At 37.9% G+C, this 27,342-nt stretch overlaps 1 protein-coding gene across 1 annotated transcript in view; it reads left to right on the forward strand.

Moving 5' to 3' along the window:
• Window positions 1-27,342, forward strand: part of CPED1 (cadherin like and PC-esterase domain containing 1) — a 143,770-nt gene that overhangs the window by 39,345 nt on the left and 77,083 nt on the right. The window contains exons 6-12 of the mRNA XM_071423728.1: window positions 6,856-7,012; window positions 8,552-8,717; window positions 19,900-20,042; window positions 21,412-21,484; window positions 23,028-23,195; window positions 24,137-24,241; window positions 25,269-25,438. Coding sequence (XP_071279829.1) covers window positions 6,856-7,012; window positions 8,552-8,717; window positions 19,900-20,042; window positions 21,412-21,484; window positions 23,028-23,195; window positions 24,137-24,241; window positions 25,269-25,438 — 982 coding nt within the window. The remainder of the gene's footprint in view (window positions 1-6,855; window positions 7,013-8,551; window positions 8,718-19,899; window positions 20,043-21,411; window positions 21,485-23,027; window positions 23,196-24,136; window positions 24,242-25,268; window positions 25,439-27,342) is intronic.

The raw sequence follows: 27,342 nt of genomic DNA on the forward strand, positions 1-27,342 counted from the left end.
ACTTCCAGTGCCCAGCCCATGCCATGCATAGCTTCTTCTCTACCCATGCAAATCACTGATCCTTTTTTAAAGTAATACTTCTGTCATATGCCTTCCTTCTGTGTTTCTGTTTATTAGTGTCACTTGTGCAGAGACTTTATGAGTGTCTGCCAGCCTTGCGTGCTCCCATGATCTCTTTCTGGGCTGGTCAGCAGCGTTAACCACACAGAAGGTCTTGGGATAGGCATGAGCCAAATGAAATTGTATGGGAGGGAGAGCCAAGATAGTCCAGCTGTGTGACACATCCCACTCTGTGATGTGTTTATGGTCTGGGGCTAACCCTGTGCTTTCTTCTCCTGCTGCCTATCCCCAGTGCCCTTGGGTTACTCTGGAGTTCACATGAAAGGTTATGACCCAAGGGTAGGAAGCAAACTCAGTGAAGCCACCTGTGGAAGAGAGAAGTTATAGATCAAATTTATTTTCTGTTGTAACAATACAACATCTCTGAGACAGGAACCTGACTTTTTTATAGGGGGATGCATTTCTTTTGGCCCTTACAGATATTGCACACCAGTTTTGATCAGGTTTGTGCCTATTACCTTTCTGCTACTGAAGTTAATAAGAGCCTCAAGAGTGGCCAATAAAACCAGCATCTGATTTTTTCCAGTTAATTAGATTATAAACTATGTGGGGCAGGAATTTCATTGGTTTTACAGCAGTGTCAAATCTCAGCTACATAAGAACAGCAATGTAACAGCAAATATTAGTAGTTTGAAAAGAAGTAAAGCAGCTAAATTAAGTTAATTACTTGGCCTATACTCTTCCATAATCTATCCTGTCACTAGTACAGAATTGTGACTCTAATCATGCAACACTCAGCCAGCATTTTCACACTGAGTTGCTTTTTCCAAAGTTTTATAGCTTATCTGTGTAATTAAGGTCTAGTCTGAAGGGTGCACACAGAAGAAGCAGCCCTTCTGAAAAATATTGGAAAAAAACCCCACGCCTCTAACTTTAACTCTTAGGATGCTTTAGGAATGAAGACACAAACACTATACTTAATACTGTAAATACTGTTTTTTGTGCACCTGCCAAAACAGAGAGGCCAAAACCACGATAAGTGATTAATCTAAACTGAAGCTGAAGTATTTGCTGATGTTTCTAAAAGGAAAAAACAAACAGCATTGTACAAATGTAGCACCATTATAATTTTATCTTTTTAATTCTGAAACTTCACAATGAATTTCAGTGCATTTCAACCCACAGCTTAAATTAATTTACCTCTAGATCTGTTTTACTACAAAATTGTGTTTTTTAATACTAAACCTATTTAGGATAGTTTAAACTTCCAGAAATGACAAGTAGTTTGACATTTCTCCATCCTTAATATACAGAGTGTGTTGCTGTGAGATTAAGTGTATTACAGAGGGTGGGATCACTGCATTTTTTAATGTGAAAAGCTCTTAAGGGCAGCTGAATCAGTAGTCAGCAGTGGGCAGGATATTGGACTTGCATCAATGTTGACATCACAAATAAAGCTCAAAATGCATATCAAGACCATCACATATTAAGTTTCAAGCAAGAAACCAAATTCCAGTGAGCTCAATGCAGATTTTTCCAGGACTTCACTGGGGGCCAGGATTGCCTCTAGTGTTTCTAGTTTCCTTCAAATATTCATCATCTACTTTGAGTTTCACAGCCACACTTTTCTGAATGCATAGGTCATAAAACTGAGTGCTAAAGGTTCTCTTTCTTTCTTTAGAAACCTCAGGGCATAATGTGTAAGCCATAGTAAATTACTGGTCTTTGTTTCAATCTTTTAATCGAAAAATCAAATGGGTAGCAGGAGGCAATTGAATGGAATAGATCTGCTTTCTGTGAAAAGTCTCAAGGCATGTAGTGGCAGTAGTTCAAGTGAAATCATCCATCCTCTAAAATCAACACTGAAAAATGGGAAAAAAAGATCATTTTCAATGCTCATTGCTTTCACAGTTATGCAGCTTAGAGTGGGTTGCTGTACCCGATTGAGCCGAAGGTTACTAGGTTTTATTTTGATCAAAATTCCTTGTCCTGGAGAACTCAGAAGTCTGCCTAAGAATCTGTGAAAGCTTTTTAGGCATCTCCTGATGTGGAGCAATCTTTTCAGCTGTTAAACACACCTTTCCAACCTACAAAGGCTGGAATATTGCCCAGCTGTAAATTCTAGAAGAAGACCAGGTTGCAGCAATACAAGTTGCCTGGTCTGTATCACAGATAAGCTCTTTGTGCTCCAGCAGCCCATACTAATAAGGAAATTGGATGATCCCAGCACAGAATGCAATGTAGAGTTCTTCTGGCTCACTGAGGTGCCCTATTGGAATGCAAACCTGCAAGGCTGACAGAGAGGACCTGTTATCAGTAGTTCCTGAATATTGTACTGTAGAAACTGCTGACAAATGTCATGAGGTGCCTTTTTTTTTTTTCATGTCAGAGAATTGATGCTCCTGCTAGAAAGAGACTACCACTATGAAAATATAGGAAGACATCCATAAGGCAGATGGAAAGGCTGCTGTACAGTTTCAGGCATCAATGTACTTTAAGGTTCTAAAGCAATGCTTTTCCTGATAAGAAGAAAAGCAATTTGTACTTGCAAGTACAAATGTGCTGAGTTTATAATTTCATTTTATGGAAGATATCAACAATGTGCTGGGCTCAGAACAAAGTACAGCACTTCAGTTGCATTTCATTCCATCTCTAGCTTTGTGCTTCATTAAACAACCAGGAGCACCCAAGGTGACTTAATTGCTCCTGAAATGTTTGTAACAGATCTGACAGTTGATGGGCTCTTGAGAAACAAAATGACCTATTTCTCACAGACAATAGTCTTAATTATTCCTTGCTCCATGTTTGAAGTGCGTAAAAATAGTCTATTTGATCTTGTACAAAGTAAGAAATTAATTTCAAAACCCACATCATAACCTTCCTTGTAACATCAAAGGATACTATAGAAGGAAAGATAAAGAAGAGGACATGTTCTCATTCATCTTCTGTTTCCTTTTCTTTCAATCAATCATTACTTAGTTTAACCAGTAGAGTATTCTCCTGCTGAGTTCCTTGCCTTTGCAGATCACCAGATGTTTGTGTTAACCTAAGTGTTTTAGGTTTACATTTTACATTTACAACCAGTCCAGGTGGCTGCAGCCTGGCTTTGCTCCAGGAATACTTAATTTGTCCAAATGTACTTCTAGCTATTGGTAAACGTTTTGCTCAGCCACACATCATAATTCTTAAATCAGCTATTCTTTATTGTGTATGTGTTGAATCTCTTGTTACACTTTGGATCTCTGAGCCAAAGACATGTAAATAACTTGTGAGCCAAAGATGGGGGAGAAGGAGCAAGAAGTCATAGCTGTGTAAAAAACTTGAAAGGCCTCATTAGATGTTAGTGAGGCTGCTGCTTTAGGTATCAGTTGTCACTGTCAACTGATCTGTTTGACTGCTGTACCTTGAGAGATTGCAGTTGACAGAATAGTGTCTGCCAGCAGTGTGTGTGACAAAGAGGTGCTCCATTTTTTTGATCTAGAGGTATTGACTTGCTTTGGTGGATTCTATACCTTCTCTTTGCATGTACCATGCAACTGTTCTTATGTCTCAGGTCTGTTGTGCCTGCTGCTGTGGTTATTGTGTGAATTCAGGTGAGAACATGAAGTGGCCTCCTTACTCATCAGCATGGCCTCATGGTGAACACTCTAGGAAGAGGTAAAGTGGTGTTGTTGGTATTTTCAATGGTACCATTCCAGAGATGTCAGCATCAGAAACCTTCAAGCCAAAATTTAAAGGAAATTAAAGTCTGTTTTTTTCAAAGTGAAGGCAGATCCTAGATCCAGCCATAGGTCCTTTGCTTTACACTTGAACATCAAAAATGGCAGCAGTAACAAGTACTTGTGGCAAAGCCTGCAGCTGCCCCTCAGGAAAAACAGCACTTTGTGTAACATTTCCATTCCTGCATAGGCACTGTAAAAAGAAAAATAATCTTCTTTTATTTTTTTTTCTTTGATCTTTAGACTGCTACAAAAATTACTATTTACAAATTACAAATAATAAGATTTGGATTTTTGAAAGAGGGGATGTAGTCTGGAAATAGTATTAGGATGCTGGGACTCTTTCTAACTTGGTTTTCCAAGGTGCCTGACATATCAACCACTGAGCCTGCTTCACCTCTTTCATTATAAAATGTTGATGTTGTTTACTGACTTCAAGAGGACTGCTTAATTAACAACAGCTTGTAGAGTGATTTCAAGATGGAAAAACATGGCAATTACTGCAAACAGTAAAGGCACTGCAGGCTAATTTTCATTGATGATAAAGTTGATTAACAAATACACAGCTCTAATAAACACTGTTACTGCTTTTGAGTGCAGGAGCAGGTGAAGAGTTGTCATGAGAACTGATGCAGCTGAGTGTGCTCAGCTCAACACTACTGATGTCTCTTTATTATTATGGTAATTGTGTTCATTGATTACTAGGAGTAGATTTACCAAAGTGAGGGACTGTCACTCCCTCTTGACTCTGCCTGATGGTGTACATGCTCTGAGTCATCTCAAAGGAGTAAGCACCTAGTGATAGTCTCCCTTCTTCTTAGAGCCCCCATGTAATGTGGAATGCCAACACAAAACCAATAAAGGGATGTAAGGCACCATACAAACAGGATGCTCTATAAAAGAGGCATAATTTATGAACACTGCCCTTTTTTAGTTTTCAATGCTAATCATCAGCACCCTGAAATTTGTTTAACCTTCTTTTCCTTAAGACATGGCAGTTGATTTTTTTTGTTTGTGTTTTTGTTGTTTTGGTTTTTTATTATTATTGGTTTTGCTGGTTTGGGGGGTTTTTGGGTTTTTTGGGGGGTTTGGGCTGGTTGCAGTTTATTTTTGTTTTTTTTTTTTTTTTTAAGTTGAGACATTTTGCAATGTTTTAGGGCAATGCTAAGGATCTTCTACCCTGTAGTTTGAGAATTCAAGAAAAGTTTTGTTTTTCATCTCTCCGTACCCACTTGTTTTAATTTGGTATATCCAGCTCCAGCAAACTGCAGTCCACTGCATAGTAACAAATGAATTCATGTCAAAGTAATCTTTTTTCTTTCCCTGAAACAGCTAAAACTCTCATTTAAGAGGGATAAATACAGGTACAGAAACCTCATCTCATTATTTGCAATGTCTGTCTTGTGAGTTGTTTCTTGTTGTTTCAGCAACACAATTAAAAACATGTTTTTAAAAGGAAAAGACACTTTTCATTGAGCAATGACCTGTACAGCCCTTCTCTGCCATGTTCTTATTTTCAGTAAAATGTTTACTTTCTTTTAAATGGTAAAGTGATGCATAGGAGTAGTTACATGGGACCATTGCTAATTGCCATGTTGAAATGCCATTGTCTACCTACAGGGTAGAAATTGCCATACTAAAATGCCCTTTTGTCTTTACATCAAGTCAGATATGGAAAAAATACAAGTTGATTTTGCAGTTCTGGTTCCTATACATATTCAGAAACAAGTCTGCTAAATAAATTACTTAGTGGGATTTTACTGTCTTCCTCCTGTAGTCACTACACAGTCAAGTAAGCAGAGCAGTCTGCTTTTGTCGCTGTACCATCAAAAGCCAGGTGGTCACTTGCAAAGTTCCAATCAGTTGTAATGCATAACACAACAGAAAGATGTCAGTGTGGATATAATTTGAGCATGACGTGCTTTATTAAATAACTGCCTGGTTTTGATTATTCTTTAATCCTGCTAAATGGTGCATGTAAGGCAGAGGACCAGATTAATTCTAGATCCCAATTGAGACTGGAAGGTTGAGCCAAGCTGATCTGATGAACAGCCAATAAATACAGACAATCACAATGTCATTTTAATAGGCTCTCTGGGAAAATGAATAGATGAAGAGTTTTTTTCCTTAAATGTCTGTTTACAGCTCATCACCAGGAACGCAACTTCAGTTTCATTTTTCATTTCATGTACCAAGGTTGAGAGTGCATGCTTTAGAAAAGAAGCTCTACAAATAAATTCATACCATAGCACAATGCAGTATGTCAATGAAAAGAAAAGCAATAAGGTTTGGGGATAATTTGAACAGCTTGATTTTTCCTGACCATTACTTAAGAACTTGAAATGTGAGGTGTGTTAGAATTAATGAATACTACCCTACATGAAATAATGACACAACATAAGGGTTTTGTGCCTTTATATCAAGCACAGTAAAAGCAGAAAATACATGCCACTCCTTGACTGATCTCACATCACAATATTTTGATTACTATTAATAGTCACATGCCTCAATAAGCTTGAGAACTGTGGTACATCAGTCCTGCTCCCACTGTGTTTGGGGGCAGAACTAAGACTCCTATAGGTTTCAGTACCTGAAAATTGTAGCCTTAGTGGTGAACACGGAAACAAGAATATGAGCTTATTTATTGAGCTATGTTATTACAGTAGCAAAGTCCCTTGGTCCTTATTCAAAGAAATTTCTTATCCCCATTAATCGTAATTAGTGCTCCATGAGGAAGTAAGTTTTGGTATTCTATATTTGGAAATCAAGGATTTCAGGTTTTTGTAAGAAGGAAAAAGGGGATGCTTTTTGTATGCAGTATTGCTGCACTCACCTCTGAAGTGGGAGTGGCAGCTAAGCCTTTCAGCCTGCAGCTTGCAGCTGGAAGGGGGTGCTTGGTTGGGGTGAAGCAGATCCAAAAATGTTTATTGTCTCAGCATTTGTTATTTTACATTTTCATCTGATGTTGGTAGCTTTTCTCTATTGTGTTTTATAATTTAATCCTTAGCAGCAGGAGACCATCCCTGCTTTCAATGCTCTGCTGACTTTCTTTCTCATCCCCTTGGTACTTTTTCAGACCTGCAGCTCCCACTTGTGACCCCAGACTGTTCTGGCCAGACTGGACTGTCAAGGGCCAGCAGCACAAGAAATGTGTCCCAGGGCAGTGCAGTCACTGAGCAGGCACGTGTCTCCCATCTGCAGCACAGGTGGAAGCAGAGCATGAGCACAAAGCTGTAAGTTAATGATGACCCACCCGCAGAAACTGCCAGTGCTTCAGCATGCAGTTATTTGGGAGTCAAGGACACAGAATGCAGCAAAAGAGGAGACCACAGCAGATGGAACACTTGGATGTATTGCATCTCATACTTGCAGAATGTCTGTTTCTTGTTCTGCACTTGAATATATTGCATCTCATACTTGCAGAATGTTTCTTTCTGTATTAGGCAAGTTTGCACATGTTTTGGGTATAAACATCTGAGTCTTTGAGGCATTGAAACATCTCAACAAATAAATACAGACCCAGAGACCCCCCTGAACCTTTAGGTCTCATGGTGGCTGAGCTGTTTCCTGCTCCTATCCCTGCTTTGCCCCTATCACAGACACACATATGTAGTCCTTTGCACAGAGATCCCCCCTTAAGGTGAAGAACCAAGAAGTACTTGATAATTTGTCTGTTATCAAGTGCTGTTTCCTACATCACACTATTTCACAAATTTTATGTTCTGAGGATCTGCTATTCTGCAGAGGGGAGAAAAATTTCTCTTTAAGATAGATGTTATTAGACTTACTTAACAGATAACAAAATTGAGGTCTGTAAAGGCCACATATTGCCAAAAATTACACAGAAATGGAAGAAGAGCCCCTTGTCTTTTACCAGTAATCAGTCTTAGAGACTCATAATTTCTATAGTCATCTTCCCATTGAATTTTCTATGAGGTAAATTGATGCTCAGAGATTTTAACAGACAGATTAATAACACCATTGTGAATATGCACAAGTATAGCTCAGATTTCCCCATGTAATGAGCTTTTAAAAAACAGGTTTTTTTCTTGGGTTTGCTTCTTTCCTGTTCTGTTTCTATGGCAGACTCTCTTTGTGTGTACTGTGGAAGCTGTAGGCCAGTTTTTAGAGAGCTGTGTCACTTAAACAAAGTTGCTTGCAGAATTCTTAGGTTTAACTGATTTGTTGTAGGTTATTTCTAGGTATCCTAGTCTTTGATAATATTTGGAATGATTGTATATGGCTTTCATTAGGGGAAGAATGCAGCACCACATGTTTCTGTCCCTTTATTACAGATGAAAGTGTTAACAATAGTGCCGTCTTTCCATAGGGTTGGGTTGGGATGTTCTTCTGAATTCACTACAAATCAGCATTAAATAGGGTACCTTGACTATGCATTTCTGTTATTTAACATGCTTGGATTTATTTAATGTTTAATTTAATCTTGATTTAATCATTCACTCTGAATAGCCTGGATTTGTAGTGCTTAATTATTCCCACAATGCAGTTACCCATATGTACTCTTAAACATCACTCCCTCCAAATATAGTTGCTTCCTGTGTTTGGAAACTAAGAGTTAAAAATGCTGAAATCACTAAAATTACTTGATGTAAAGCTTTGTTCCAGCCCCCTTGATTTAACCTACTGTATTGCTTAACTTGGGGGAAAAAGGGCTAATTTCCTATTTCCACTAATTTCACTATTTCACTATTTTCTTATAGCTCATTTGCAAAAGAACTGTCTAATGCTGCATATTTTTTATTACTTTCCAGGAATCAGGTGTCAACATCAGACCACAAGGATGTTCTTAAAGCTCAAGACTTTTCTGTAATTATCAAAGCATATGTGCTTGTGACATCCTTAACACCTCTGCGGGCATTCATTCATTCAACCACCACTGTCTGGCATCCACCCAAGAAGAAGCATTTTACCATAAAGGTAAAACATTTAATTTCCTCAGTTTTCCATCTTTCAGGCAAAGTACATAGACAGAAAACTAGAGAATATCTTTCTTGTCTTTTATTCCTTCTTTATTAGCAGCCGACAGCCTACAGTGAATATTCTTCTAATGTGCAGTTTTCATTTCTCAGAACAAGAGGGGTTTGCTTCATGAAGCAGAAAAGCATTGCCCCGTGCACTGGGGCCCTGGGATTTGCAGGTGTCCAAGCCCATTTTTATTGGTCACATTTGACAGCAGTTGCAAGGTCAAAGTTTTCTCTAAAGCAGAGCAGTGTGGGTGCTGCCATGCAGTAGCAACTTTTGCTGGGATATTGACAGTGTTGTGAAAAGGGAAGTTGAATATTTAAAACAGTTTGTTTAGATTTCTTTTTTAGGTGCAGTACAACAGACTAGAGGAGGGTCAGGGCACTTCTAAATAAGGGGAAGGAAGTATACAAGTATACCATGGTGGTTCCCCCATGGTCTCAATTTTATGAAGAAGGATATTTCATATGTGCCTTAGATTAATTCTGGACATCTCCAAGTGCATGGAGATACCCCTCTCACTCCACCTCTTGCTTGCTCAGCAAATATGCCTTCCCATTCCTCTCTTCTTCTAGCAGGGACTGTGCTTGTAACACATCAGCTCTTTATGAAGAAGCTATAGTTGTGCTGCTGCTTTTTCCCTTTTGAAGAATTAAGGTCACAATGTGGCAGTGATTTCTTGAGGTTGCGTACATCAGCTCCTGCAGCAGCTGTTAAAGGATGGGTGTGCTTTGCCAATGTAGCCTTTTGGGGTAGGAGCAGGTCATGGCTTTGGATCAGTCTGATATCACTGTGGTATCACTGTCAGGACTGTTGATGGTATCAGCCATTTGGTTCTACAATTTTAGCTCTTGACAAGTGGAGTGCCTAGTTTAAGCTCATTATCTAATTCTAGTCATTGGAGAAACAGATACATCTAGAGAACAAATCATCCCACTTAATTTAGACGCCAGTTTTGGAATGAGTTTCCTGGTGAAAGTGTTTGTTTCCTTCTATGGGCTATGACATTCTTAGAGAACATGCCAAATTCTGGATTGCCAAAATTAGGTGAGCTGAATCTACTTCTCTCTTCCACCCCCCACTTAAGCTATGGAAGCCCATGGAGATATATTACTTTGGCATGTATTTTCCTCCATTTACATTTATGAAGAGTAATGGTCACTTGCTTTCAAACACTGGTATTCAGTTTTGGTTTATTTTTATTAAAATATCACAATATACAGCAGCATCACTGTTGCAGCTGAAGTAGGGACTACTTTAAAGGCTAGTAGTCATTAGTAATTGTTATATGGCTTTGGAAAACAATTCCCACTGAGTGAAGTCTGCTGAACAGAGTTCCAGCCACCATTTACAGAGCACTTTGGCAGCTGAAGAAGCAATAAAGATGATAGATGCAAGTAGCAGTGCATCTACAGTGGTTCCAATCTGTTTACTGCTGTTGTGGCATTATGCCTTCCCATAGCTTCAGACAAACTCATCAAAACTGTGAAAAATACACAAAAGATAGGCACCACTTGTGAAAGAAAGCACATTTGTAATGATGTAGACATTGAAATGCAAATTAACAAAATGATGGAAAATGGGGCATGTAAGGCTGCCTCTCAGCACAGTGTGCCCTGTAAAGAACATGGAAGGGGGTGGGGAGCTTCCAGAGGGGAGATACTGGGAATTCATAGAGTGGCTAGGAAGCACTGCCAGAAAAATCATATAGAGAGTCTGTGCTTGATGCAGAGCAACAGGCAGGTCACCCATCAGAAAATACTTGGAAAAAGGCAAATTCAGCCATTGATATCCTTTGTTAAGAGATTTTGTCAAGTTTCTCAAAAACTTCATTGAGCCCTTCATCACATTCCAGTGTGACATACAAAACCAGGAGTCATCTCTCCAAAGCAGCCACTGGAGCAATGCATGCTTATACCAGCCAAGGAGCCTGGTCCTGAAAGCTCCTAAGCTTCAAGTTTCTGCCAGCTCTATTGTACAGGATGGAAATTGCCACGTTTTGAGGCTTCATCCTGTCAATAGTCTACACAGATAGAATCTCCAAGACCTGTTTTTCCACTGATTGACTGAATACTCACTGGGTACTCAACAAGCATAAATCAACAAGCATTTGATCTGTTTTGCTTTGTTTTGTTTCGTTTTTTTAATGCAGCGATGAGAACCATTTGATTATCTGCTTTCAGTAATGTTGTACCATAATTTAGAGATCTCCTCAGTGTCTGTAAACCTCTGGTCAGGAAATTTTTTCTTGTACCAGTATAATTACAACAGTTTTAATGAGAATTTCATCCACATTTGTGGTTAACTTAGTTATGCTATCACAAATTCAGTATGTTAAGTATGTTTAAAATTTGATCTCCCATGTACAACAATGCCTTATGGTTGCTAGGAGTTACTAGAATGTGGGATATATGAAAGAGATTTAAAAAAACCCTGGAGGTGGGGTAGCTATATGATATCAATAATTGAGAGAAACTGTGTAAAGAAAAAACAGGAGTTTCATAAAAGAATACTGCATTCTCCACCGCCTTTTTGTTAGTTAACTATTGTAAATTATTTTTTGCAATGCATATTTGCTTTTTATAGTCATAGTGGCATGACTTCAGAATGATTTCTTGAATAAGCATTGGTCAAATGGCAGTTCAGGGAGAGTTCAAGTGTGTTTTGCTCGCCAGCTGCCAGATTTTCTCTGGATTATACATATTTTAGTATTTCATTTCAGAAAGCAAAAGAAGGTAAAACCTGAGCTGGCATGAGGATTTTGTGTGCAGTCAAGGGGTAACAAAAGTGTGACTCCAAATTTGGGCCCGGCATGGGAAGACACAAGAGATACAAGGCAGAGAATGGTTTTCTGTCACACAGATGTTTAGATATGAGGCTTGTGTAATAGCCCAATTTCTTTGAGGAGAATTGGAAACTGCTTATTTATCTGTGTGTTGGAAAATTATTAATAAAATAGAAGCTTTGTATTTTGCCTATTGTACCAATTAAAGGAAGGGTCTCTGTCAATGTATTCAATAATTCCTTTTGTGTTAATTGACATTATGTATGTGCATTAAGAAGAATTCTGACCCCTAATAATTATTTCTTTTGTAAAAGCCAGTGTGCAAATCAGTAATTTATGATCAATTATTTCAAGGCTTAACATACTGTGAACTTCTTCCTTTGCCCTGACATTAACCTTTCCCCACCTGATCCAGTGCTTTATGAAGGGATGCACTTTTGTAGACAGAGGTACCACATCCTGCATCATCAGGGGAGGCTCTTCTATACTGTCAGCAACTTCCTGTGGCCCCTGCTATGGCTCATCATCCTTTTGCTCATCCAAAATAGACAGGTGCCTCCTGGACTTGAGTTCCTTGACTGGTGTTCTTGCATAACCCTTGATGTGCTCAGATGAAACTCTGTTCTTAAGTAATTTTCCAGTTGTGAAGTGCAGTATAATTTATTAAAGCAGTTTGCTGTTAAGCTTGCTGTGGTGAGAATCACTATAACTGAAACTCTCTTTGTGTATTAAGCATTTGGAAACTTAAGTAGAGATTTTTTTTTTTTCTACTTAACACACATGCAAATAAAACTGGACCCTCATCTTTACAGGAAATCCATCTCTTAATATGACGTGGCAGTCTGGCTTAGAGCCGAGCATGGTGGAAATTAAGTTACAGGATTGCCCTCAAGTGCCCAGCTTTGGTACTACTTGAAGTATCACCCACACATATTTAAAGTGAGAGAGAATGAAAACATGCATATAGATAAAGAGCAAGATGCTTGCAAACAGCAGAAAGGCTTGATATTTTTTTCCCTTTATTTTACATTTTTGGGGGGTTTTTTTGTTTGTTTTTTAAATTTTTTAAAATTTAATATCACTGCCTTGTCACTTACAGGAGCAAACACAAAAGAAAAATTACCATTAATTCTTAATCAATTACATTGCATGTTTACTTGGGACTAAAATTAAATTCACTTATTATGTTCTGTAGAATGCTGTAATGCTCTTCTTTCTGGTAGACTGGACATAATATAATGCCATCTCTGTTTTCTTTCCTCATGGTATCTATAATTTCTCTTTTCACTGATGTAAGAATGGAAGTCAGTCTGGACTGGGGAAATCAAAGACATGCTTAGTCTCACACTCCATTTGTGGCAGTCAAGAGAGCATCATGAAACTCTGTAACAGGACAAACAAACTGGTGGTGGTCCCTAGGCAGACTATATTTATTTCTGGTAACCTGTGGGGTTAGGAACACAAAACTGGAAGTGGAATGTATTTCTTGATGTTTAATAAGCTCCAGTGGGCTTTTATGCGTGCAATTCTCTACTAGATTTTTAAATTCATGAATGCTTTTGGTCTTAGCAATGTCTTCAAGCAATGATACTGTACAGATTATTTACGTGTCGATTGAGAAAGAGTATTTGTTTGCTTTAAAATTTAAGCAAAGTCAAATATGACTTGATTTCATATCCTTAATTATTGTCTTAAAAGAAAGAATAAGAAGTCCTTCCCTCTTTGTCTTCTTCATCTATGTCAACCTGTCCTGCAGTGCACAAACAAAATTCTTTCTGGTGTTCTTTTCTGCTTTTCTCATTCTGAACATCCCTATGTAGCTAAGTAAGAGCTTGAGACTAAATGTCCTGTACAACACGTGGATATGTCATAAGTTTTTCCACTATTATCCTGGCCCTTAGCTCTCTGGTGTTTTTCTAGTTCACATATCCTCTTGCCTTGGCTGTTCAATCCAGTCAGCTCTGTAAGCATGCCCTTCTATGGCTTCCAGCTTTCCTAGACCTGCCTCCTACTACCCTGACTCTTCTCATTCTTCCTTTTTCTGAATTCCAGCTTCCCTCAGTCAAGATGATACACTTTTGGTCCTCACAGCAACCTGGGAAATACTGTTAGTAAATCACCTTTACATTCCCACTAATAAGTCTGAGCTGAAATGGGAAACCCTTCTTAGTTCAGACTCAGTCAAAAAGCCTAATTTCATGGTTGCTGAAGCTCATGAGTGGCTTTTTGCTTTTGGACAGTCTTAGGAGCAAGGAGTTTTAGAGAAAAGGAACCTTTCTCAGCCTTTTCTTCTCCACGTAATTAAGTTATCAAGGTGTTAAGGGGCAAGATGTTGGAGTTTTTTCTGAATATTTTTTTTCTGGATAATTAAATATCATCTTTTTAAAAATCATATGTAATGAAAAATATATACAGAACTGGGAAATCTACTGTAAAAAATAGTTGGACACTAATGTGATTTTCCCTTTCATCAAGTGCCATGTTAGAACTGAAGAGAAAGGGCACATCCTAACAATAAATCAGGAGTGGAATAAACAGATCTACCTGAAGCTAATGCAATAAACTTATGATAAATTACTGAACTGTTTTCTCTGTGTTTTATTCTGGAACCATTGGTACCTGATTCATGGGTACATTTTTCTCCCATTACATGGCCTTTGACTATTTTTATATACTCTGGTCAGTAGAAAGGTCCACCTGTGCTAGCAGAAAATATATGAAATTGCTGCATTGCTAAGTATGCTTCTTCCTGGCCTTCTGTGTGGAATTAGTTTTTATTCTTGCAGACATGTTAGATATCTCGCTACTTCCATACATATAATCAAGGAGATTATTTTTTGTGTGTAAACCAGTATTTTTATACCTATGAACAACTACTTACGCCCAAAACTATTTGGACCTGGTGAAGAAATTTCACCAAAGATAGACTCAGTAAGAATAATGAATGTACAAAAGTGAACTGAGACAATAGAGTCTATGTTGAAAGGTTTTAGCAATTCATTGAATTTATTCAAGCATTTTCAAGAAGGGGCAATTACTGTAAGACCTTGAGAGCCTGAAGATCCAGCTGATCAGAAGGAGTGCAACAGCTCCCGTGCACAGCAGAACAATCTGGAGAGTATGCCCTTTGCTGCTTCAAAGAGTAATTTCTGGAAACCAGAGGTCATGCTTTCACTCCTCAGACATAAACCTTACTTTCAACTCCTATCCTGATAACTTTGTCTGCCATGTCATTTTGAAGGCTACTACTAGGAACCAGTAAGGTCTTTCAAAATTGATTCACTGTAAAGTAGGATGTTCTAAATGCCAAAATGTAAACCTCAAAATTGCATTGAATTACTCAGTAGTGGTCTCTTTTCTTCTACCTCCTTGAGGTAGGTTCAGAGCTCATCTGTGCCTCCAAATGGGAGTTACTGTTACAAGGAAAAAATGTAGGAGTTCACATTGTCTAATCAAACCCAGAAGTGTCTAACTGATGATATACAATAACTGGCATCCAGTAATTATAATATACCTTCTATCAATTTCAGTGACAGAAGAGATAAATCATTATACCAGCCACTTAAAGCACTTCATTGAACATCACACATTTCTAAACATCCTTCTGTAAATACTCTCTGATGCTCTGGTGGCATCTGCTCATTCCCCCATGTTTATCCAGCCTCTATCTCACAGGCAGCACAGGTTAGACACAGTCCTGCTTTCCCTTCTTTCTGCACCTCTGCTTGCAGAAGTGGAGGCCCCTGCTCTGTGGGTGCCCATTTCACATGCACCCATGCAGGACCTGTGCCCATCCTTACATCCCAGTATTCCTTGAAGTCTGGGCAGAAGCTGTGGTGCCAGAAGGCTGATTTGTGGCAGTGCCTGACCAGGTTTTGACTCCTGCTTTCTCCACCACTGCTTTCTCTACTCCTCCACTTTCTCTCTGCTGCTGCAATTTTTCCTGCTCCTTTTCTGTTATTTTCCAAGCTGACTATTTCTTTGTTCCAAAAGTCACTTTGTAATTTCCTGGTTACAGTTTAACCTTGCTGATGGCCGCATTCCTCTGTATCATGGTTAAGTTTGGTCAAACATCATCCCAGACAGTTCTGCATACTCCAGGCACACAGGTGGTGTTGTCCATGGGAAGGCTGTGTGAGCCCTCCAGTGACAGATCTCCTGTCTGTCTTCAGTGTCTCACTTAGATTCTCCAGGGGAACCAAGCCATTTCTGATTGCAATTAATGTCACTGTTTTGAGACATCTACTTTAGGATGGCATAAATTATGCTCTTCAAGCATCTGTGTTCTGCAGTGAGGTGTAAAGGGAACTTAGACATTTAGCTTGTACATAGACATAAGCTGGGCAGTCTTGTAGTGTGGGATTCCTCTGCAATATTGGCACCTGAGAGAATTTTTTTCATGTGAGCTGTGTCTCTGAACACCTACTACAATCAGCAGAGAGCTAAGCAGTGTGGTCAATAAAGGAAGGTATTCTAAGTTTGCATTTATGGCCATTCCCAGTGTTAGATAAGGAAAATCTTTCTTGTTTGTTTCATCAGGAGGCAAGATTGTTTAGGAGGGCAATCTAGAGGGCAATCTCAGAAAGATCACTACAGTTTGGTTTTATACTCTTTCTCAAGGCAATCCTCAGATGACCATTCAGGTAACTGCCCCAGGCTGCCCCAGCAGCTCTCCTGAGAAATAAATTTGCAGAAAAATTGCCAGAGGAAAATCTTCTTGAGGGAACTACTACAGTCATCATAACTTTCATCCCAGTGAGTGCCACAACTCTTCCACTCTTCAGGCATGGATCTATGCATGAAGTCTCCAAATCAGAATTCCTTTGTCAATTAAATTGCATTTTTTCAATGTGTCAGACCTTTACCTGATGGTTCAGTGTATTTTTGAGGAGCCAGAGGGATCTATGTCATTGAGATTATAAGGCTAATTTTAATGACTGCAGATTTTAAAAACTAGATGTCAAAATGGGTAAAAGAAAAAAGCATCATGAAATTAATATTGAGTTGGCCTTTTTTTTTCCCCAGTGGCTTTTCCTAAAGCAAGAATTTATTGGGCAGTGAAAGGTCAATGAGTTTAAATTAATCTGAAGAGTATTTCTAGTTCATTCTGCCTTTACAGAAAATGTGTACTTGATCCATGTAACTTGACTGCATTTGCACACTTCTGTAAGGCATTACATAGATATTTGGAACATACTTCCAACTGTATGAGTGCAGCATTTGGGTGAACACCTTCAAGCTTCTGAGAAATCTTGCAGTTCTGCATATAATGGTGTCATTGTATAAAATAAATATGCATGTCTGCATTTAGTCTTACAGCCTACTAAAATTTAAACCCTATTCCTCTGCTTAAAAATTGGCCAGCCAGAGGTCAGCTTTCTCCCAGAATAGGTTCCTGTAATTGCCAACAATATTTCCTACTCTGTCCTCTTTAAATTGTTTGATGCTTCTGTTAATCACACTCTATCAATGGTGAGGGTGCATTTTGCTGGACAGGCAGTCTGTTTCCTCTGAAAGGGAGAGGATCAGCATCAGTGGTGGTCACTTGAAGAAACCTTCAGCTCTTTAGTATTTTGCAGTTGAACACAGATATTGATATACTTTTATTCACTCAGAAGAACCTGAGATTGCTGCAGATTTTCACACATTATCAGCCTTAATCCATATACTTTAAATTTTTCCTATCTGTTGCTGTAAATCATGTAGAATCTGTTGAAGTCAAACCTAATCTGAACTTGTTTAAATAGGATTTTTTAAAGAATTGGAATTTAACCTGAAGTATTCATCTCATCTCTATTGGTCCTGAACCAGGCTGACTAAATATTTATTTTCAGCGATTGGCTTAGAATAAACATTGGTTTAAAACCTGATATCTAATGAGAACCTGTTGAGCAATGTTTCTTTTCTAGGCTGGCTAAGGAGAGCTGTAACTAAAATGCAGTTTCTTGGAGATGCCAGTTTTATTTTAATGCCTGTTTTGATGGCAACAGCTGACTATTAATAGCCATCAGCAGCAGGCTCTGAGTACCAGTAGGGCAAGCCAGCCTGTCTTCATCAATTGTTACTAGAAATGTATGCATTATGTGTCCTTTGTGTTTTTGTACTTGTAAATTGATTGATGGTGAGAGAGGAGATGAGCTAATGGTGCTCTTGCTCTTCCTTCCACTAATCCCTGTCTCTCTTTATTAAACTCTTCAACTCCTTATGCTCCTTGTGCAGCACAATAGCACATCTTACTTAGTCCTTCAATACCCACTGTGGATTTAGGAAGTTAGTTACTCTGTGCAAGCCACAGTAGTGGGAATGTAAGTTGTGTGCAGAATCTGACAGAGGTGCTGGAAATAATTGCAAAATTCAGATGAAGAGCCACCGTGGTGAGATGGGCCTTCATTTTAATTTTTAAATTTATTTAACATGAACAGTTTAATTAACTGCGTTTGTCCTGATCAAGGAACTAACCACCTTGGTGAGATGAGCTTTCATTTTAACTTTTTTTTGTCTTTATTCACATGAACAGTTTAATTAACTGGTTTTGTCCTGAACAAGGAACTAAAGTGGAACAATTTACCTTGGAGATGAATCTGAATCAGAACTGATCTGAAAAATGTGGAGCTTCTTGTTCTTAATCTTTGTACCACTCTGTGGGAGAAACACAGCTTTGATGGTCTTAGGCTTTGGGAAACAATGACTCCTCAGCCTGTTTTGGGGATGAAATAGACTGTGATGTGAGGAGCTGCATAATTTCTAAATAATGCATCTGGGGCTCCTTTGCCCCATAGGCTCATGGAACTGCAGTAGACATGAAAAACATTCTACAGTGTAGAAATACAGTGTGATTTAATTCAAGATTTCAGCATCATGCAAATATCAAAAAAACAGAGTTGAGACTCTACATGCAACCTTTGCTTCACCACTTCCTGCAGTCACAAGTTTAATTTTATAACTTCAGGCATAGATGTTGTTGTCATTTTTTCCCTACTGGCATTTGAAATAGCTTTACTGAAAAGACGAAATAAAGTCACAGGCACTATATACCTTCAGCACAGATCTGTGCATGGGTCACCATTCTTTTAGTCAATAAAACTTGGAAAGGCAATCACTTGTTGAAATAAAAACAGAGGTGATAAGAACAGGAAGGCAAATAGACCAAATTCCTACCCTTCAATTATTTACCAGCACAACTGGATGGAGTTAGTGAAACTGAAGAGAGCAAAAGAAAAGGAGGATCAATGTTAGCTGCATCATTCTCTCATGGCTGGCTGTAAGCAATGTTACAGTATTTTTTAAAAAGGAAATAGAAAAGTGCCTATTACATTTAACTGCAATATGCTACCTGAAGAAACCAAAAGCCATTCATCTGTGCCAGTGCAGACCAGTGTGCTTGAAAGTATTTATGCTCAGAAGGGAAGATTCCAAAACTTTCTAGAAAATACTGTGGACTAGGGCGTAGAGAAGAATGCTGTAAGTTCTGGTGTCAGCACATCATAGCACATCACCAGGAACTAGTGTTGTATGCAGAGATCCTTATTGGGTCTATTCCTGTTCAGCATCTTTGTTAAATGTCCGGATGATTTGGCACAGTGTATACTCAGCCCAGTGATAACTCTAATGGAAATATGGTTCAAAGGCAGCCCCTTTCTTAGCACCAAGGACTCATACTACAAAACCTACCTATCTGCCACTCTTCACTGGGTCTCTGTGCTGCTCCAGTTGTTTCCCTTAATCTCTATCTGAAGTGATGATTAGGGTGAATTTGCATGAGTGATGAAAGCACCTGAGGACAGTACTGTGCAGGTCAGTAAATATGAATCCATTGGGAGGATTCATGAGTCTGAAAACCACAGAATTGCAGAGTTTGGTCAAGACACAGGCTGCAGTGGCTGATCATTTTCCCAGCATCTTTCTTCTATACTCTGTTTAAAGCTTCTTGACTGGGGGTAAGGATGTGTAGTCAGGGTCCAGTGGGACAGCCCTTGGCACAGTATGTTAGGAAAAGAGAAAGTTTTTACTTTGTGTGCTATTACCCACTGATGAAGATACAAGTGGTGTTTTGAGGTTTTTTGCCTATAACCAGTGACAGCAAAAGGTTTTATCAAAGTAAGCTTAGATTCTGAGCAATATTTTTAAAACCATTCATACAGATTTTGTTTCTGATATACTTATTTGTAAATAAAATGTCATTCTCTATTAGTGTGCTGTGTGGAGCTTTTCATGCCACTTTATTGTACAAATGAATAAGAATTGAAGATGATATTCCAAGGCAATTTTTATTTCTATCAGTCTTTTAATTTATGGTTTTAAGCACTGTAAATTTACTGTAAATGCTCAAAAATATATGTATTCTTTTCACAGCTGCAAAGGTTTTTTGAGATATTCTTCAGAAACAGTTCTCCCCAACAGGCCTTCAACAACATGAAGGAGGCTATAAACAAACTTCTACTTATAACTGAGGTCTTCAGCAAATCATCTGCCTCAGGACCAAATTCTTTCAATCAGTAAGTGACTTGCAGTAGTCATTGTAATGCTATTGTCAAGATAGCTCCTTAGAAGAGAATAAAAATTGCAGAAGATATAAGAATCTTAAAATAAAAAATTTCCATCTATTGAATACTTCTTTATAAAGTAAGGACTACTGTGTTTAAGGACTACAACTCTTCAATATCCACAGTGTTTCTAGTTTGTGAAAAGGTTATGATGAATACTTAGGACCAGATGCTGTCCTAATGAAGTGTTTCAGGCAGCACAAATAAACAGAAATCACTCACAATTGGGCTAGTCCTAACATACATAAAGCTGTATTTCCTTTCAGTGAGCATTCTGTCATATGTCAAATATTTAATGCTAGAGTAGCCCAAATTGTTCAGAGCTGGCTCTAGCAAGCAATCTGAACAAGAGACACTGTAAAACACTTTATAAAGTGTATGCCATGAAATATAGGCTCCAACAGTCACATTTCTGTGTGTAATCACTACTATTAGTGTTATAATTCTTACACATAAATCAACCTCAATTATGTAATATTTTTACTAAATAAAATTATTATTTGTTCTATGTACATTATGTCCCATCTCTGACATTTTTATGATAAGTACTAAATAAGTTACTATTTATTAAATTTATATGCTTAAGCTATTTTGAGAACCAGGTGTTTTAGTAGCAGTAATGTAAAGCTTATTATTTGACTTACACAAGTTGGGAATAAAGCTTACATTGTGAGTGAGAGGGTAGCAAAGAGGGGAGGAGTGTAATGGGGATGAAGCTATTTTGACAGTGGTCCAAAATCCCTTTTTTACCAATTAAATGGACTCTCTTGTTTATGTAACACAAGACTTGCTTATAACTCCTGGTCCATGCCTCCAAACATCCCCATAGCTGCAGCAGAGCTCTTTGCTGCTCAACTGAGCCTGAAGTGTTTCACCATCTCTTCCTCTCCAAATAGCTTCAAAACTTTTGCAGGACCTCATTCACTCTCTTCAAAAGGCATTTTTTCCTTCAGCATAATTCACCTCCCTCTATGTCAAACATTAAAACCACTTTTATACAGCAGTATTTTCATCACCTCATAATGTGATTCCTTCTGTATTTAATGCTGCTGACTCTTCTTAGAAATTTATTTAGTCTGTGTCACATGTTGTTTCTTGACCTACGTGTGTATGTTTTCTTGCATGTGTTCTCTGGACCTGTGTGTGTATTAAATTTTACTGTTTATAGGGGCATGGTTCAATTATGGGCTTGGCAGTGCTAGGTTTGTGATTGGAAACAATGATCTTAAAGGTCTTTTCCAACCTAAATTATTCTATGATTCTGTATTTCACAACAGTACCTACCCTCACTGAAACAGGTTCCTTTCATGTTGTATTTCAGATGCAGCCAATGTTTTCAGATGCTTACCTTTGACATTGGATTCGGCATGTCCGTACACCCAGTAGTTCTTAAGGTGAGAAAATTGCACAAATTATTGCTTCACTCAACAAAATTACACCAAGAATACAGCAGAAAAACCTCTTTGATAGGTACCCTCAAAGGTCTAAGAAATGTACCAACACTTTAATATTATTTTGGCTGATTGTGAAGAGTTTCTGTAGAAGAAACCAGTTTTTAAGAGTCAGAGTTCCCATGATGAAATTCACCAGACCATCAAAATGTGCAAACTTCTCAGTTTACATTAAAAGATTATCAGTGAAACAAAATCCATAGGAAGCACTGCATAAAAGTGGAGTTAGGTTTTAAATGTGACAGACCAAAGATGAATGGAAGAAATTAAAAAACCACAACTGGCTTTTAATACGAATTAAAGTTCTCCATAAATTGGATTGTACTTCTTCATTTCATTACCTGCTTTGACCTCCACTGTGCTGCCTTCTTCCTGGATGACCCACAAGGCCCTTAAACCAGGGAAATGAGACCCGTGACAGTTTTTGTACCACTCCTGCCTCAGAACAACATGTCCTGAAGCAATTACTGTACTGCTCTCCAGCTGATCTCATTACTCATGTGTACACATGAATATGCATATGCCTAGGTATGTAAAATGTTTCTTTATATTTATGATATGCAAATATTAACAAAAAATCATTAATATATCCCCACTTAAAATCTGTTCAAGTGTCTAGTAATAACAGTGCAGTCAATCTCTGCATTCTTCAAAAAAAAAAAATCCTTTAAACACATAGGAAAAATGCACATATGAAAGGAAGTTTGCAGAATTTAAAAAGTCCATGAAGACAATATTTTTAATTAGTCTAAGAAGACTTATTTAGCTAATATAAGAAATGTGGTATGTCATAACAACTCCATAATTGTATACCAGGCTGTAAAAAAATTATCCCAGAAGAGCTTATGAAATATAGCATTTACCTTCCTGTATAGAAGGTAACAACTATTCAACTATTATTTGTTACCCATAATTTTATAGTAAATCAGTAGGATTTAGTATTTTCTTCTGAAAAAACAAATATCTCTAGAAAATAGCTGTTGATAATTAATGCAACATTGACTTTGAATATTATACTTTGGAATTTATATTATGCACACAACCTATTCATATTAGTTCTCTCTTTGTGTTTTTTAATGTTTTAGCCATATTTAATAAAAAATAAATTTGGTAATTGTGTTTATATATTGTAAAACTTATACTTTCATCCATACTAACAGATGTTATGCAGTAATCCTTAGCACATGAGTTTTTTATGAGTTATATTAGCATATAATCTAATATTTTACATTTTAATCAAATTTCAAATAAATACGGTAAGAAATCTTTTCACATGTGTCTGCAATATTGCACTCTGTCCACTGGAGAGCAGCAAACATTGCGGTATGGAGTTGGGACAGACGATGTGGCACAGCACTTGTTTTATAATCCTGTTAGTTTGTGTTGTTATTGCCTTTTTTTAAAGTTCCAGTTTAGTTTTTATTGCTATGAGAAGGACTGGACTTTTTATTTAAGCTGTACATTTTTATAATTTTTTTTCCAACAGGTGCATGAAAACTTTGACTTCCAAGTTGACAATGAATCGACTACTCAGGACCAAATTTCCAAAGAACTTCTTTTTGAAGATACATTTAAATTTCTCTTATCTAATGAATCCTCAACATCCAGTTTCATAGAAGCTTTGCAAAAAATATATGAATCATCTGTGAGCAAGGTAGTTAATTCCAACTTTTTTGTACTATTATTTGAAAATATTTAATTTTAAATAGTGTACTTCTGAAATTGTTGGTGCCAACTTATAGAATGAAAGATTTATTTAATCAGAACCATCTTTTATTGTATTTTGGGGAGTAAAACTGTTATTATATTTAACAATTGAATTTTTTGTAAAAATTCTACTCTCAAATTATGTAATTTTCAAAAATACTGTGATTGAAAGATATCTTTAAAGCTTTAAAAATCAATTTTCACACTATTTTTTTAAATGGTCCTTTTTTAATATAAAGGTTTGTGTGTTTTCACAATTTCATCCAGAATTGGTTAGCGTATGCATGGAAGTCCATGAGCATCAGAATTAAATTTTGCTTCTTACAACTTTGTGTCTTAATCTCAATGCAAGATCCAGTTCCAGAATTGTTTTTTGCATTTATAGAATCTGCATAAATTTTACTTCTTTAGTGAAAACCATATCTGACAAGCTGAGATCTCTTGCAGCAGTATTTCTCTCAGTCTGACAACTTTTAAGGATGCCTTTCTGAGGAGTCTCTTGCTTGAAAGACTTTCAGGGACTAAATTATCCAGGCAACTTCTGCCTCTTGGACAGATCTGGCAAAAACAGGGTCATGGGTTCTAAATGTATGTCAGGATGAAGCAGAAAGCTGCAGATATCCAGACATGCAGTGATATGATTACACAGCCCATGTTCCAGAGACCAGTAACTTCTGTGAGTTTGTTTCTAGACAAAGCCAGGGCACAGTCTGCTGTATTCTAGACTGAAAAAATGGGATGAGCTATCTAGGAGGTGGCTGGCTGAGGTTAGGGCTGGTGGAAAGCTGCTGTAACTTGTTCCTATGATCAGTGAAGGGATTGGGGTATAATGAAAGCACATTGCTTTCCATGCGATTTCACCAGAACATGCTGCCCTTTCCTGCCCAGGATGGAACAGACAACAGAGAAGATGAGCAATGTTTCTCTTTGGAAGAGATAAATTCAATGACTACTTTCATAAAGGAGCTGAAGAGTCTTGGACAATTTGAGCTGGTAAGTAAACAGGGTTTTGTTCTATTGGATATATATTTTATGTAAATCTCTTAACATTTCTCCTTCACTACCATTCTCTGCTGTCTCTGGCATATGTAATTAGGCTGGATTGGCAGGGAAGCAAGAAGATAGAGGTAACACTGATTTTACTTTGGTGGATCATTTGAATTTAATTTAAAATAAAGAAATAGAACAGAATATTTGAGCTGAGCTTTCACTGAAAAGGACAGCTAAAGCAGAAATAGAGACCAGGAAATAGAAGGAAAGGAAAAGAAGGTGAACCATGTAAATGACTAATGAGGTAGTAAGAAAATAGAATGAAAGCAAAGCAAAAGCAGGAGTGAGTGGACAGACTAGAGAAAGTACAATACTGAGATCATGATCAGAGAGTAGATATAGCTGAAAAAGTGGCAAAAAAAAAAAAGCAGGTGGAATATGTTCTGTTCTTCATGCTTTGAGTTCAATTTTGGAGAAGAACACAGATGGAGGAATAACAGTGTCTGTGAATAGGCACAGTTAATGAGGGAAATGGTGAGTATTCAGAAAATAAAGGATTTGCAACTGAGTCTGTTGTTCAGAAAGTTTGTATGCTATCAGGATTTCTGTGAGACTTCCTGGATGAGTATTAGGGATGGAGACTGATGACACTTTCTGAAGAAGCATTGAGTCTAATAGATCTGGAATTCATAGAATCATCTGTGTTGGAAGGGGCTCAGAAGGATCATCAAGTCCAATACTTAAGTGAATAACCAATACAAGGATTGAACCTGTAACCCTAGCTTCATTCTCTGACCAATTGTACTTGCCTCAGGGCCAGTTCAGAGGCAGAGGAGATCAACTTCCATGTCAATACTGCTAATCCTGATTTGCAAGGCTGGGCATGACAGTCCTTTTCTAAGTATGTGGGAAAGAGCATTAATATATAACCAGCCCTATGCTGTATATACTGGCTCCTGATCATTTTTCACATCTTTGCATTCTACAAATATCATACTGTGTTGTCTCAAATCAGTGTCTCTCTTCTCAGCTCTTCCCTTCTTCTGCACCCAAGATCCAAATGCTGCTGCGTGACCTCTATCGAATGGTAGACCCAATGAGGCGGCCTAGTTCAGTCCTGACTGTGCACTGGTTGCTGTCCGGTGTCCTTCAACAGTTCCAGTTCGTGAATAAAGAGGCACATACAAATCTTTCAGAGTGGTAAGATAACTGTTATCTATTTTGAAGGTAGTTTCTCAAGTTATATAATTGGAATATCTCCAGTGAGCATCATAAAACTTAATCCTTCAGTAGATGTAAGTGTACTTGCAACCCTTGAGATGAAGGTTGATCATCCCATTTAGAGCCCTGACAGCCATTCTGCTCTCAGAACTGTAGCTAGGTTCCTAAACAGAACAGGTTTTGCTTCTCTATCTAATATGGAGGACTCTGGATTGAAAATTAATTAAAACTATGGTAATTTTTTAAAAGAAAGATTAATTAGGTACATTTTTTTTCTAAACAACTGCAAACTCTAAATCAGGAGCATTTCCCAGGGTTAAGACTGTCTTAATTTATGCACCAATTAAAAGCAAAACTGTACAGAAAATATAAAATTTCAGGTGAAGATTTTTCCAAAATAATTAATAATTTTGATTGGCCCCAAATTTTCTGTCCAACAAAAGACAGGTCAGAAAGCATAGTACTCTGAGAACATAATTTTAACTCCTTGTGAAAAGATGGAAAAAATGTTGTAATGACAAGGTTAGATCCACTTAACTTTTGGCAAGAAATTTTAACTTTCCTGAGGAGAGAAAGAGGGAATGAAAGACAAAACAAGGAAAGAAGAGAGGAAGTGGCGGAAGTGGTGGAAGGAAGTGGCGGAAGGAAGTGGCGGAAGGAAGGAAGTGGCGGAAGGAAGGAAGTGGCAGAAGGAAGTGGTGGAAGGAAGGAAGTGGCAGAAGGAAGGAAGGAAGTGGCGGAAGGAAGTGGCGGAAGGAAGGAAGTGGCGGAAGGAAGGAAGTGGCAGAAGGAAGGAAGGAAGTGGCGGAAGGAAGTGGCGGAAGGAAGTGGCGGAAGGAAGGAAGTGGCGGAAGGAAGGAAGTGGCGGAAGGAAGGAAGTGGCGGAAGGAAGGAAGGAAGGAAGGAAGGAAGGAAGGAAGGAAGGAAGGAAGGAAGGAAGGAAGGAGTAATCATAGTATAAAATTTTTCAAAATGTTATTTCTGTTTTCATTATCTCTTAGCTAATGAAGTTTCATATACATGTATGCCATACTGACTACTGACATTTATGATATACAAACAAGGGCTTGGGAACAGAGGCATATTAGACAATGTGTATGTTCCATTCCACTGAGTCTCAAGATGAATGTGTGAATGATATTAGTACATACATTTTGCTGGGAGAATGCTATAGTGAATATATAAGGCAACTGTAAGATTTAAGTTTTAATTCAGTTCCTCATTGAATTGGGCAAATTTCAGCAAATCAATAATTATCTTTATGATTTTTGCTTTACTTTAAAGGAGAGCTTATACTTTATCACTGTACTAGCTATCTGTTTATTAGAGTTTAAATATACACAGTTCCATGAAAGTGCTAAATTATTGTTGTTACTGCCAACCACTCTGATCTCTCCCCGTGAGAAGTAACTCAAAGATGCAGCTGTTTGCATTCATATATAAGCCCTTGCCCTTTTGCAGAAATATTTAGGTTTGCATATCAAAGCATACCAGCCTTTAGCAGCTTTCTGTTCTAATCTAAGCTGTGCCACTCACTCACTTTGAGCAAGCCTCTTGGCCTCTTTTTTCTCCTTCAAGCTCAACATTATTGTATGTGTATAAATATGTAGGAGTACCATGACCTTTCTCTAGGGCATAGGCCAATCTGTTTCTTTACTCTTTATTTTTTTGCAGTGGCTAAGCTAATAACACCTTTCTCTTCATTCACGGTATAAAAAACCATGTCCTTTGACATTGCTAAATCAGAATCTTCCACTCCCTTATCTACATGCATGTGAGGGTGATGCATGTGTCAGATACACATGTGATTATACTTAATTGCAAGGAAGAAAGAGCTTAGTTGTACTTACTCCCCAAATAACTCAGGTATGCATTCTCTTTGA

The sequence above is a fragment of the Agelaius tricolor genome, unplaced genomic scaffold, assembly GCF_023055355.1.
Source record: "Agelaius tricolor isolate 1412-34295 unplaced genomic scaffold, bAgeTri1.0.p SCAF_3, whole genome shotgun sequence".
NCBI lineage: Eukaryota > Metazoa > Chordata > Aves > Passeriformes > Icteridae > Agelaius > Agelaius tricolor.